This window comes from Puma concolor, chromosome A2 (genome assembly GCF_028749965.1).
Source record: "Puma concolor isolate L17-30 chromosome A2, mPumCon1.1.hap2, whole genome shotgun sequence".
Lineage (NCBI taxonomy): Eukaryota > Metazoa > Chordata > Mammalia > Carnivora > Felidae > Puma > Puma concolor.
Window position 1 is genome coordinate 18,573,313 of NC_141668.1, and position 14,564 is coordinate 18,587,876.

The 14,564-nt window shown below is 51.8% G+C and overlaps 1 protein-coding gene across 3 annotated transcripts in view; it reads left to right on the forward strand.

The window, feature by feature from the left end:
- Nucleotides 1–14,564, forward strand: part of SLC13A4 (solute carrier family 13 member 4) — a 46,469-nt gene that overhangs the window by 12,408 nt on the left and 19,497 nt on the right. For all 3 annotated transcript variants that reach the window (XR_015244776.1, XM_086689333.1, XM_086689343.1), the window contains exons 3-6: nucleotides 8,648–8,784; nucleotides 10,745–10,917; nucleotides 11,325–11,379; nucleotides 14,086–14,125. Coding sequence is in view for 2 of the 3 variants with exons in the window: in XM_086689333.1 (XP_086545459.1) it covers nucleotides 8,648–8,784; nucleotides 10,745–10,917; nucleotides 11,325–11,379; nucleotides 14,086–14,125 (405 nt within the window). In the remaining variant the exon portion in view is untranslated. The remainder of the gene's footprint in view (nucleotides 1–8,647; nucleotides 8,785–10,744; nucleotides 10,918–11,324; nucleotides 11,380–14,085; nucleotides 14,126–14,564) is intronic.

The window sequence follows — 14,564 nt, forward strand, 5'->3', positions numbered from 1 at the left end:
AAGGCAGCTCCAGCTGGGAAAACAAAAGGGCCTCTGCAGCCACCTGACACTTGAGTTCAATGTCATGAATCTGCTTCCCTGTTTGTTCCTGATCTTTCTGACCTGCCAGATTCCTGACCGTCACCTAGACCCTGGCTCTCTTTGTTTGTTTAAACCGGGGGTGGGGGTGCATTTCATATACCATTCTCCTCTCTGCCTTTCTGGCCTCTGCTCGCGAGGGAAGCTGACCCCGCCTCCACGCAGGCCTGTGGGGATGTAAGCTGAGCATCGGGGCCCGGCCACCTGCCTGAACCCAAGCTACCCGTCACCCACAGCCATCCAGACACAGGCCAGTGCTGAGTCTCTACACCCACACCTTAGGTGGAGCCTGGAACCACGAACCTACAGATGCTGCAGCCTTTCAAGGCCAAGTTAATGTTTCTGTGGGAAGAGCTACTCCCTACATGTGAGCCAGCCCCTTTGCCTCTGCAGTCAGAACCCAGTCCCCTGCCTTGGTTTCCTCCACTGGGGGCAGTTCAGAAGGTCCCAGAGAAGAAACTGGGGGTGCTTTATGAGTCGGCATCGCCAGGAGCTAAGCCAACTTCTGGGCCAGGTCAACACTCCTCGGAATCTCCCCGCTTTAGACTTCTCTAGGGTAGGGTTTGCAAAGAATGTTTTTCTAGCAACAAGACCTTTTCTTTAAACCACATCTTAGGAGACTCAGTACATAAAACAGATGGAAGAGGAAATCCTACTCAAATTGGGCACGGAGGCCCAGAGCCCTGGTTGCTTGGGTCCTTCTTCCCACAAGCCTCCTGAAATTTCAGAGGCAGTGAGCGTGGTTTGAAAACCTCCATCCTTGGGGAGTGCAATTAGGTGATTAGGAGGGTGTTGGAGCCCACACAGACTTACCCAGCAGAAACAGCATTCCTTTCCCCAGGGAAAGGCCGGGAGTCGGCCACGCTGGATTTGGCTGCATCGCTGGGGCAGTGGCTGGAATAAAGAAGCGAGCGCTCCGGCTCTGGCTGGGGGCTCAGTTCAGTGCGGAGGGGGCGCAGACCCAGGCGTGCCCTCCGGGGAGTCTAAAAGATTTCACTGCAAAATCGTTCAGATGTCCAAAAGAGCCTCAAAAGAAGTCCATTGCCAGAGAGGCCACCACTAGTCTCCCGAAAGGTGGCCACCTTCCTGGACCACTTGTAGAGCTACCCCCAGCTGACCCCCAGAGCGCTGATGGTCCGCATTTCTGGGGCACCCTGCCTGTGCCACGGGGGGGGGGGGGGGGCCCATCAGACGCAGTCACACCCACCACACCTCCTGCCGTCTCTGCTGCCGCCGTGAGCAAGGAGAGGAAAGGGTCAGGATCCAAGCTGGGAGTAGGGGAGAACGGAGTTTGTGAATCCAGTTTTGTCACTAACCAGTCTCGGGCAACTCTCCTAACGTCCGCAAACTGCCATTTACTCACCTGAAAACGAGGGGAATAGAAATAGCGACCTCACAGGGAGCTCTGAGGATTTTCGACGCTCTCTTGCCGCAAGTGCCCCCACAGCGCCCCCCGGCGGGAAGGCAGGAAGGATGGGCCGCTCTGGGGCCTCCCCTCCAGGGGATGGCCCCAGGGAGGCAGGCTCACCTTCCTCGGGAGAAGGGCACCCAGCTGAGGCTGCTGAACCGAGTTCCCTCCTCCAAAGTCTAGGAATAGAGCCACGCACACCCTTCCCCTTTATAAAAACTGTTTGAAACATTTTTTAAAGCTTATTTATTTATTTTGGGAAAGAGAGAGAGAGAGCACATGAGTGGGGGGAGGGGCAGAGAGCGAGGATCCCCAAGCACACACTCAGCGTGGAGCCCACAGCAGGGCTCGATCTCACGAACCGCGAGGTCATGACCTGAGCCGAAATCCAGAGTCGGACGCTTAACCGACTGAGCCACCCAGGCGCCCCTACGGAAACTATTTCAAACATTTAAAACCTAAGATATCTAGAGATCAGTAAAGAATTCCGTGCTCCAAGAAAGCGATATTTCAAGAGCTCATCCCTAAGGGATCTCACCTGCAACTCACTAACAATTAACTAGTTAGTTAAAGACCAACACCCGGCAGATCCCCGAGCCTCTCCATCCAGCCCGGGTCAGGACACTCTTTCCGTATGCTTCCACTTCACTTAGAAAATTTGGAGGAACCTTTGGTTTCGTATTCAGGCACCCCTTTGCTCCTTATTTCATTTCTTTCTCTTATTCCCTCATTTGGACGTGCTGATACATCTGGCATAACCCTCAATCTTATTTGAAGCTTTTTATCTTTGTTTTACCTCTTTAATAATAATAATAATATGGGGCGCCTGGGTGGCGCAGTCGGTTAAGCGTCCGACTTCAGCCAGGTCACGATCTCACGGTCAGTGAGTTCGAGCCCCGCGTCGGGCTCTGGGCTGATGGCTCAGAGCCTGGAGCCTGTTTCCGATTCTGTGTCTCCCTCTCTCTCTGCCCCTCCCCCGTTCATGCTCTGTCTCTCTCTGTCCCAAAAATAAACGTTGAAAAAAAAAATTAAAAAAAAAAATAATAATAATAATAATAATAATGGACATTTATTGAGCACTTCCTATATGCCAGGCACCCAGGCACTGTTCTAAGACCCCGCCTGCATGAGCTACCTTAAGGCCACGTCATGACGACTTCAGTGACCTGGGTGTCGTTACCGTCGCCACTGAAAATGCTGGGGTGCCAGGGTCACAGGGGTTCAGTAGCTTGCCCAGGAGTCTACAGCTCATCTGCAGGGAAAGCAACCATTTAAACCCACCTAGTCTGATCTCCGTTTCCAAGCAGCCTCCTTGAGCTCCCCTCTTCTAAAACACAGACCAGGAGCACCTCTGCTCTCTGAGCTCAGGGATCCGGCTGCGGAAAAACCGCAGAGCAGAAAAGGCAATAAAACCCCCACCGCAAACATCGCAGAAAGCGAGCACTCGACCCAGGGGAGCCGTGCTCGGTTTAGGATCCTGTTTCTCTTTGCAAATAATCCCGACAAGCTTCACAAGCTTCGTTATCTAGTTTCCCAACTCGGAGAATATTAGTCCCAGAGATTAGGTGTTGGGGAGAGGAATGCCCACAGCAAGCATAAGTAAGCAACGCAGCAGCTTAGCAAACAATGGAAATAACCCTCAGGAATCTTGGAACCCTGGTGTTCCTTGCGGGTTCTGAATAGCTAAGATTTTCTTATTGAAAAAAAAAAAAAAATCTGTGGGCTAGACAGCTAACAAACACTGCCATCAGATGGAATTTTAATTTGTAAAAGTGGGAAGAAGGCAGCCTTGTGCCTGGGCCCGTTCCCGTGCTCATGGCCTCAGAGCAGGTCAGTCTTTGTGTGGCTTACTTAGCGACAGGAAGAGCTGCTAGAAATCCTGGTTGTCAATGTGGGGGGCCCTCCTGGCTGATTTGCATCTGTCATTTACTCTACAACAGCTTTACAAAAGCTAGGGAATCCCGTAATCTTTTTGTTTGGTTTTGGGTTTTTTTAGATGAGTAAATGAAGCCCAGAGAGGTTGAATAACTTACCTGGGGTCACACAGCTGAGTTCTGGCTGACCCTGGAGCCCTCAGATCCCGCTAACGCTGGGCCCCGGGGCTTACATTGGCCCAGGCCCGGCTATTCGGGGCCAGCGTCAGGACCGTGACTATGAATGGAGACGGTAACGTGCGCCTGCCCACGCCGTCAGGGAGACCAAGAAAACTCCCCTAGAGTTGAATTAGATGCCCGGTGTCCAACAGGCCCACCCCGAGTGTAGTAGTTTTGGATTCAGACGGATATGGACTGATATCCAGACGCTGCCCCTCATGCTGTGACCTTGGAAGACTTCCCGAACCTCTCTGCGTCCGCCTCCTCACCTGCAAAGGGAGGTAGGAAGGGTACCTGCCTACTAGGACCCCTGTAGAGCTAACATGGGAAAGTGAGTGCAAAGTGCCAAACTCCCTGCTTGTAGAGGGCACTCTGTGTGTTGGTTCCTTTCTTCTTCCCTTCGAGAGGAACCCAGAGAAAGGGGCCCCGCCCGTCCTGTAGGCTCTGCGCTCCTAAAAGGCCATCGCACACTGAGATGCTATTATGATGCGTAGCAAAGAGGCAGAAAATGAAAATGTTGCCAGCCAGTCCCCTGCGAGAGTAAACCTGGTGGCCCTGACTTTGTATTTATTTTTTAATGTTTATTTATTTACTTTGAGCGAGAGTGCGAGTGGGGGAGGGGCAGAGAGAGACTCCCAAGCAGGCTCCGTACTGTCCGCACAGAGCCCAACTCAGGGCTTGATCTCAGGAACCATGAGATCATGACCTGGGCCGAAACCCAGGGTAGGATACTTAACTGACACAGCCACCCAGGCGCCCCAGCGCTGAATTTTTAAAGGCTTTGCAGGGGGCCTCGAGTGGGGGGACCATGGAGGGGGCCAGTGGAGGGATCGTGACCCAGGACTACTGTCTCCTGTCTTCTGTGGGTTTCCCTCCTCGGCAGACAGAGTTAAAGAGAAGACGGGTTCTGCCCCAGAACTGCCTCCTAGCTCCTGGGAAGGTCAGGGTGCCATGAGAAAGGTCCTAGGTAACATCCCCCCCCTCCCCAACTTGCCTCCACTTCCAGCCATGCCCTCAGGCATCCTCGCAGTTCTTCCACCTCCCGCTAGGGGGCAGCGTCTTCAACTATGCTCACACAGCCCAGAGGCCGACCTGCCAGCCCCAGAGGGGACTGTGCCCTAGAGTCACCAGCCAAGCAGAGCAGGGAGCCTTCTCTGCCCTCAGGAAGCTTTAGTAACAGTGCCAGCTGAGGATTGGGTTTGGGAACAAGAACCAGATTAAGCAGGGGCGCCTGGGTGGCTCAGTCGGTTAAGCATCCAACTTCGGCTCAGGCCATGATCTCACAGTTTGTGGGTTCGAGACCCACATCGGGGTCTGTGCTGACAGCTCAGAGCCTGGAGCCTGCCTCAGACTGTGTCTCCCTCTCTCTCTGCTCCTCCCCCATTCATGCCCTGCCTCTCTCTCTCTCTCTCTCAAAAATAAATAAAAATTAAAAAAAAAAAAAAGAATTAGATTAAGCAGAAGTGGAGGGCTCCTCCAGGAAACGGTCACGTAGAGGGCCAATGGCCTTCTCCTCCCACGCAAACCTCATCAGTGGCACACAGGGACATCTCCGTGGGGGAAAAGGTGGGGGGTGGGGAGAGAAATGGAACCTACTGCTTTATTTTGGCTTTTATGTTGTCAAAGTGTTAACAGAGTTTAAAATCTAATAATAATGGGGTGCCTGGGTGGCTGAGTCGGTTGAGCGTGGGACTTTGGTTCAGGTCACGATCTCCCGGTTTGTGAGTTCGAGCCCTGACTCTGTGCCGACAGCTCAGAGCCTGGAGACTGCTTTGGATTCTGTGTCTCCCTCTCTCTCTGCCACTCCCCCACATACACTCTGTCTCTCTCTCCCTAACATTAAATAAATGTTACCAAAGAAAAGAAAAAGAAAAATCAAATAATACTGAAAAACTCATCATGCAAAACCAGCAGCTGCCTTCCCCACCCCTCCCTTACTATACCCTCTCCCCCAAGTCCCACCTCCCCCTCATCCAGGGTTTCATCTTTGATAACCGCTTCTTCTGGGGCACTGTATTCTTTTTTTTTTTTTTTGTAATGTTTATTTATTTTTGAGACAGAGAGCATGAGCAGGGGAGGGGCAGAGAGAGAGGGAGACACAGAACCTGAAGCAGGCTCCAGGCTCTGAGCTGTCAGAGCCCAACGCGGGGCTCGAACTCGTCAACCGTGAGATCATGACCTGAGCCGAAGTCGGACGATCAACCGACTGCACCACCCAGACACCCCGAACTGAATACTATTCTTACTCGATAATCTTATATTAACTCTTGAGTTATCGCTTGTAGACGTTGTTAGATGCCTTCTGATTACAGCAGATGAGGATTGTGTCCTCTTACAACCCCCTTCTCCTCCCTCCAGCCTCCCAGTATAAATACATCACGGGTTTTGTTAACTCAATTAGCAAAGTTTAACCGTATGATTATGTAAATATTCCTTATTTCCAACACCACGTATTTTAACTATATTTGCGTTTCCTGCAGTCTTTATTTTTCCTGCAGTTAGAAATGTTCTCGTTTTCCCGCTTTAAAGAGGGTTCCTAAATTAGAAGTTAAACTTTTCTGTATGTTTTCCTCTGTTTCTGCCATGGCTTCCTGTTGGGAACGATTCTCCTGCACGCGATAAATATTTCCCGAGCATTTGCTTTTCTACCTTGGTCTGCTAGGTGTTAAGAGATACGGGAAGAAACATGGTCCTTGACCATTCTGCAGCCCAAAATTTAGTTGAGAGACAAGAGAGGTACACAGGGAAAAAAAAAAACAAAACAGTGCAAGCATGTTGCCCTGCATGCTGTGTGGTGGGTGAAATTAACGGTGCCCACAGGGAATGTTCTGGAGTCAGAGGCTAGAGTCCCAAGGAAAGTTTTCTTTCACAAGGAAGGCCCGAACCGGGCTTTGAAGTCAGGTTGTAAAGCAGAGTCGAGAAGTACCAAGTAAGGAAATCCATGAAGGGTTGGTCTGTGGACCCTAAACACAGGAAGCATCTTAACAGGGCCCGGTCTCCATTTCCTCATCACGAAGGGAGAGGAAGAAGTTCATTACTGGTACTCGGCTGTGGAAGAGAAAATCCCTATTCTTAGGAAATATACGCTGAAGTATTTAGGGGAAAAGGCTAAAATATATGCAACTTGCCCTCAAATGGTTCAGGAAGAAAAAAACACGTAGACGGTGTGTTGGTATTCCTTATGTTTTTGGGTTTTTTTTACTGTTTATTTATTTTTGAGAAAGAGAGACAGAGTGCGAGCAGGGGAAGGGCAGAGAGAGAGGGAGACACAGAATCTGAAGCAGGCTCCAGGCTCTGAGCCCATCATGGGGCTCAAACTCACGAACTATGAGACCATGACCTGAGCCAAAGTCGGACGGTTAACCCACCGAGCCACACAGGTGCCCCAGGTATTCCTTGTACTGTATCATTTCGGAGCTTTGCAACTTTGGACTTATTTAGAGTTATTTAAAGTTTTAAAAAATTTTAGAGAATTTTTTTTTTTTAATTTTTTTTTTCAACGTTTATTTATTTTTTTGGGGGGGGACAGAGAGAGACAGAGCATGAACGGGGGAGGGGCAGAGAGGGAGACACAGAATCGGAAACAGGCTCCAGGCTCCGAGCCATCAGCCCAGAGCCTGACGCGGGGCTCGAACTCACGGACCGTGAGATCGTGACCTGGCTGAAGTCGGACGCTTAACCGACTGCGCCACCCAGGCGCCCCAAGAGAATTTTTAAAGATTTAAGGCAAGCTATAAAGATACCCTCAAGAACTCTAACCTAAGGAAATTATCATATTTATGTAAGGTTAATGATGTAAGCAGAAAATTTTTCTTTGCTCCATTTGTAGTTGAAACAAAAGGAATTAACCGAAATATTTAATAAAGGGAAATTGGCCAAATTGTGTGGTGCATTATGCTTCTATTAAGATTAATTTTTCCAACAAATTGAGGTTAAATAAGATAATGATCCGGGTATGATGTCAATGGGGAGAAAAGCAGAATATAAAGCTATACATACTGTGTAAATCCAATTATGTATCTTTATAGACCCAAATTGAGGGAAATATACCAAAGTAATAACAGTAGTAGGATCAAGGGTAATTTCACCTTTAAATTTTTCTATATTTTGAAGTTTTCCAGAATAAGCATGTATTAATTTTCTAATTAAAACAAATGAACATAGGGGGGCCTGGGTGGCTCAGCTGGTTGAGCGTCCGACTCTTGATTTTGACTCGGGTCATGATCTCACAGGTGAGGCTGAGCCCCACGTGGGAGCCTGCTTGGGCTTCTCTGTCTCCTCTCTCTCTACCCCTCCTCCGCTGGCATGCATGTGCTCTCTCTCTCTCTCTAAATGAATAAAATAACTTTTTTTTTTTAATTTTTTTTTAACGTTTACTTATTTTTGAGACAGAGAGAAACAGAGCATGAATGGGGGAGGGGCAGAGAGAGAGGGAGACACAGAATGGGAAGCAGGCTCCAGGCTCTGAGCCATCAGCCCAGAGCCCAACGCGGGGCTCGAACTCACGGACCGTGAGATCGTGACCTGAGCTGAAGTCGGCCGCTTAACCGACTGAGCCACCCAGGCGCCCCTAAAAGAACTTTTAAAAAAAGAAAAATGAACACAATTTTCTAAAAAGCTACAGAAAAAAAAAAGAGATCGGGGATAAGCCCAGAGTTATTTTAACAATTTTTTAAGGCTTAAGATAAAATTATACGTGTGTGTTTATTCTTTGAAATGATATCATAACTAAAGACAGAGTGTTTTAATATTTTTTAAGCATGCAGAAGAATATCTACCTTATTGGGTGACTGGCCAGATTAACTGAAACAATCTTTGTAAACTACTTGGAACAGTGCCTGCCCGAGGTAGTATGTTATGCATGTATATAGAATATATGTATGTGGGTATATATGAGATATATATGTATCTATTTTTTATATATATAGTCTCAAACAGTCAGCTGTTTTAACAATCGTCACCTCCCTCCTCGCGTGCCAGCCTCTGGTTGAGAATGGGTTGCGATGGGTACGGCCCGGTCCTCTGGGCCCTGGCGGGGGAGGGGCTGACCTGTGCCGCCTTCCCGCAGGTGGCCGCCGAATACTTCAAGAACACCACGCTGCTGCTGGTGGGTGTCATCTGCGTGGCAGCTGCCGTGGAGAAGTGGAACCTGCACAAACGCATTGCTCTGCGCATGGTCATGATGGCTGGAGCCAAGCCGGGCATGTAAGCGGTCCTTGGGGTGCCGGGCCATAGCGCTTCCCCCAGCAGCCAGGGGCCACCTGGGCAGTGGTCCTGGGCCACAGGGGGACGTCCGGCTCGGGTTGGTTTTCTACTAATGGGGAGGGGATGATGTCAGGGCTGCTGGGCTCCTACCTCACTCTCCAGTGAGAGGGCCCTTGATCATAGACTAGAGATTTGAGTGTGTGACTTTGGTGTCATTTATTATCACAGTCTAAAGAATTTATCTGAGTAATCTAGACCGTAAGGGCAGCAGGTTACAAAACACAAGGGGCCCATTAGGTAAAACAAGATGGACCAACGTACATTGTTTCTCAACCTTTCTCTGGTATAACAAGGAACAGGCTGGACGACGAAATGGGTGTCTTCTCCTTTGTCATTGAAGGAGACACGGAGGTTTCCTCCCATCCCCCCTGAGGCTTTGTTATCACTGGTTCAGCCCACAGCTTAAATATGTTGCATCTGACCTGGCGTCTGTGATCACAACACGTGCCCTCGACTGTGCCCTCTTCTCTGTGGTCAGGAACACCCATAGAGAGATTCCCAACCTTGGGGGATATGTAAGAAAGTCAGGATTGACAGTTTTGTGTTAACCTCACCTCTGCTCCGTTGAAGAGCCTGGCCCTTCTCCCTTTGGAATGTGGGTCTCACCTCCTTCTATTTACAACTTTCTCATGACGTGTTTTTGTAAGCTGCCCTGACTCCTTTGGGAGTCCAATGGAGCATAAATAAATAACATGGTATCAGTTTTCAACATTGGTCATTTAGACGAATACAGGTTATGCCTAAAAGGATGTTCCTGTATCCCACTTAACTACAGCTTAATTTAAGTTAATTTGCCACTTGGCTCAGCGATAACCTTGTACCCCTAGGCACACAATGGCACCTACACGTCACGTGGGGACTCTGGAGCTCTTTAAAACCTCCGTGTACTCAAACTCAAGGTCAAACTCAAGAATGCCTATCCCATCGCATTTCCACTCTTCTTTATTTAACTCATCCCCCCACACGTTTCCACCCCCGGTAGTGCTCTTTGCTTGCTGGTGGGGGTCCCGGGCAGGCAAACTCACACCATCAGCCTAAACAAAAAAACACCACCAGGACTTTGGCCCACCTGACGTAATCCACTCGATAAATGTGCTGTCCCCAAATCGTGCAGAGTCAGTGATCCCACCTAAAGCAATAAACACGGATAGTCTTTGTGTTGCCTTGTCTTACGGAAGAGAGAACCCTGTCTGTTCCAACACACATTGTTAGGTTTTCAACGTCCAAGAGAAATCACTTGAGAGTTCTTTTTGTTAGTGTTTTCCTCCAAGGGTTGACTCTTCATGACACCAGCTGAAAAAGTGAACGCAGTGATACGGGACACTTGGGTGACCCGGGGGGCTGTGCTTTCAGCAGGTTGACAGTGGGGCAAGCGGTGAGCGGAACTGTGGGCTCCACACGTCAATCTCTACGTGGTCACTAATAAGTATGGTGACTTGGCTGCAGAGCATAGAATGTAATGGTACCCGTAGAAGTGCTGGCTGCAAGGGCAAAAAAAGAATTCCTTTAGGCACCAAAAAAGCCCATACGTCATCACCAAGCTAATGGCTGCAGAGTTGGCCAATCAGTAAGTCCATGCCCTGTGACCCTACTACCAAGGCTAGTCTCTGCTTACGGAGGGGCTTTTTCTAGCTCAGGCCATTGGCCCGTGGCGTGTGGTTTATTCCTTCAACAAATACTCATTTAATGCTTGCTCTGTGCCAAGCCCTGGGAGTACAGAGTTGAAGGCATGACATAAAAATCGGACCTTCTGGACACACGCTACCCCCACCCCGCCCCGTTCTCCAGCCAGCACCATCGGGTTCGTAGGAGGCCCCAAAGGAGCCCCGCGAGTGAGCGGGGGGGCCCCTGGGAGATGGCCGTGCTGTAGACGCTGTGCCCCGGCCGCCCTGCCTTCCAGGTTGCTGCTCTGCTTCATGTGCTGCACCACACTGCTCTCCATGTGGCTCTCCAACACGTCCACCACCGCCATGGTGATGCCCATCGTGGAGGCCGTGCTGCAGGAGCTGGTCAGTGCCGAGGAGGAGCAGCTCGTGGCGGGCAACTCCAGCGCCGAAGAGGCCGAGCCCATCAGTACAGTTTGCTGGAGTTCACCTCCCCTTCGCCCTCGTACCCTCCTCTTGTGACACGGCCCGGCTCAGCGCGGCTCCCCAGGCTCCCTCATCTGTGCTCCTCCCCTGCCCTCTATCCCAGACCAGCCCTTGTAACCCGTGACCCTGCTTCCCTGGCTCTTCCTCCCCCTCCTACATCAGCCACCACCTGCCCCTTTCCCCCGAACACTCCACGGTTATGACCACCCCTCTCCCCCCACCCCCCGGGCCTGTGTGTCTCCACAGCCCACCATGCTTTCAGGCGGAGGGAAGGCAGTCCTCATGCAGGATATGCCCTGGTTTCCCCATTCAGCCCCAGTCCGGAAGCCCTGCCCTACACGCTCAGCTCTAGCGTCCACATCTCACGTCTGCTTTCCTTTGATACCATAGGTCTCGATGTAAACAACAGTCAACCCTCCCTGGAACTCATCTTTGTCAATGAAGAGTGAGTATGGCTGCCCTCCTCCCAGACAGAGCCTTGCTGGGTCTATTCCGGGGGTCGGGAAAGCTGGGCCCTGAGCCCATGAACAGCTCTTTTAGATGCCAGGCTCACATCTCGACACTTCCCTCTGTCCTGATTTCCTCTCCATCCTCGGAACCACTTGCCAAGATCCTGAGGGCAACTCCCTCAACCACAAGGAGTTGCAGTGATGAGGGATGAGACAGAAAGACTGACTAGTCTGAATGTCCACACAGCTACCAAGTAGAACTTCTTTTTTTTTCTTTTAATGTTTATTTTTGAGAGAGAGAGACAGAGCACAAATGGGGGAGGGGGAGAGGGAGAGGGAGACCTAGAAGCCGAAGCAGGCTTCAGGCTCCGAGCTGTCAGCACAGAGCCCGACGTGGGGCTCGAACCCACGAACCGCGAGATCGTGACCTGAGCCGAAGTCGGACGCTTAACCAACGGAGCCACCCAGGCGCGCCTACCAGGTAGAATTTCATCTGAATTGGTGTCCTTCGGAGAGTAATACATTTCATTAATGGGAAACATCCGCATGATGAATGTCACTGAAGATTCTCAGAGGATCACCAAGTATCTTATAGATACTAGAGGTGGTCTTACTAGACTTGGCCTTGTCAGGTGTGACACGGAAAGATGAGGTGACAGGTAGTGGGCTTGACAGTGGGGAGAGAGCCATGTGAGGATGGAGAGAAGCTAAAAAAGGAGAACTACACCCCCCAAACATTCACGTGAGGCAGATCCATCAACGGCTCATTTCATTTGGAGATTTTATATCAGACCGTTGTCCTCGAGGGTCGCTGAGGAGTATCGCCTCTAAAAGTTGGACGTGTAGCAAAACTGAGTTTTGTAGTTTGGTGACTTCATGGGCCGTGAGAACTGGCACTGACTGAAACCAGCACATGTGAGGGGAGGGCGCAGAAGGGTGGGGACTAGCTCTGCTCCCACCCCCCACCAGGCCTGCAGGGTCAGAGGTCAGAGTGCGTGGGGAGAGACTCCTCTTTGGCCCTTCCTCCTCCCACCGTCTGGGCCCCCGCCCCCCCCCTCTGCTGCTTCCGACTTCTCCAGGGGTCCATACCATCTCTGAGACTTGGGCCCTGGCTCCCTCACTTGGCCTGGCCGGGCGCCCACCTTCAGCATCCCTACAGTGTCCCCTTGAGGTGACCTCTGCCGAGCCCCAGGCCTGATGGCGGTGGTGAGGTGCTCCCGGATGACCCCCCACCCCCCACCCCCTGGTTCTGTGCTCTGCCGCTTTACTCCCCCCCAGAGCCCCTTTGTTCCGGGGTTGCCTCTGCCTCTTGGGTGGGGCCTCTTCAAGAAGGCTCCCGCCCTGCCACCTTCCGAGTGCGTGACCCATGACAAGAGAGACTCGGCATCATGCCCTGCCTTTGTTCTTCTCCAGACCTGAATACATGTCCCCAGACTCTGAAGCAAAGAGCTCAAGTTGTCCCTAGAACTCCCTCAGCAGACTGCTGGTGGGGGCCAGGCCATTTGTGGGGTGAGGATGGCCATCTTCCACGGTGGCCGGCACCTTCCAGGCTGTCTGAGGGGCTCCAGGCCTGCCCTCCTCACCCGATTTGAGAAGTTGGGAGGGGAAACATCATAACACGCTACTCCTCCCAGGCCAACAACCCTCTCCAAAGAATGCTTCCCTCCAAACCCTGCTCAACTCCTCACCCTCCCTTGAGGTAGCCTGGTCAGGGGTGATGGCCACAGGGCTCCAGTCCTGCACTCGTGTCCAACACCTGTCTTCACAGAGCGCTCACGGCACCCGTTGCCTTCAGAACTAAAACAAACCCGGGTGCCTGGCCGGCTCAGTTGGTTCAGCGTCCAACTTCGGCTCAGGTCGCGATATCTTGGCCCGCGAGTTCGAGCCCCGCATCGGGCTCTGTGCTGACAGCGCGGCGCCCGGAGCCTGCTTCGGATTCTGTGACTCCCTCTCTCTCTGCTCCTCCCCCACTCATGCTCTATCTCTCTCTGTCTCTCAAAAATAAATAAATGTTTAAAAAAAAAATTAAAAAAAAAAAAAAAAAAAAAAGAACTAAAACCGAAGCATGCATTTAGCGCTGAGCGTAAGCCAGGAGTGCTGTTGTTAAGTTCCCACCTCCCTCTGTACTCAAGGCCAAGGCTGGGTGGGGGATCCCCGGGCATGGAAGAGGCTCAGCACACACAGGAGCAGCTGTGTCAGAAATTCCCCGCACCCCCCACACCCAACCTCTTGCTCACCTCAGCTTCTCACCGCGTGCAGGCCCTCCCTGCTCCTGCAGCCTCAGGGAAGCACGTGGCAAATGTCTCCTTCTAGCCGGTGACCTTCACGAGTCAGCCAGTGAGAATGTGGTTGGGGGGCGGGGGGCCCAGGCGCTCCAGGCAGACAGAGACCGGCCCACCTGTCTGCTCTATAAATGCAGGGACCAGCGGTCCGTGGCGACAACGTCAGGAGGACTGACGTCCGTATTTAAGGGCCAGCCCCCCAAATGCACCACGCGCTAGTGAGTAGTGTTAGTACTGCTGTGTCCCCATGAATCCCGGCAGCGTCTCCGGGAGGCTAGGAAGACCCGCGTGAGGTTAGTCTCTCTGCAGCCTAGGAAACCGGACCCCAGAGCAGTCACGACGCGGAACACCAAGGTGGGGCGGGGAAGGGCATGAGGTCTGGTCCACTGTTGTGTTCCCGTTTCCTTTGCTTTGTTCCAGCACGTCGACTGCAGACTTCACTTCTCTGATGCAGGACAAGGTAAGGCTTTGGGTGTTTTCCGTGCTCCAAGATCACTTGGAGGTCCCTCGAGCGGACTCAGGGACAGAGACGGCCTGGAACCCAGCAGCACCGCTGGTGTGAGAACAGAGAGGTGCTCGCGCCAGCCCAGACGTGAGAGGGGCCGGACGGGCTCCTGGCAAGGGCCTGAGTACCTCTGAACCCCGGTCGCGAGAGGGCTTAGCCTTTCATCAAGTGCACGGTGGCCTTTTTCGCGGGAACCCGACCCTCGGCCCTCCAGGAACCACAGATTCACCCTCGGGATTCCTTGCACTGGGGAGTCCGCGCAAAAACTATCAAAAGGGTCACATTCACGGAGGAGAGCCGCGTTTACGGCCTCGCTCCTCCCCCGGAGCTGGTTGTATGTCTTCGTACGGCAGCCCAAATTTTGATGCCCACACTGTGGACTTTGTTGTGGTGG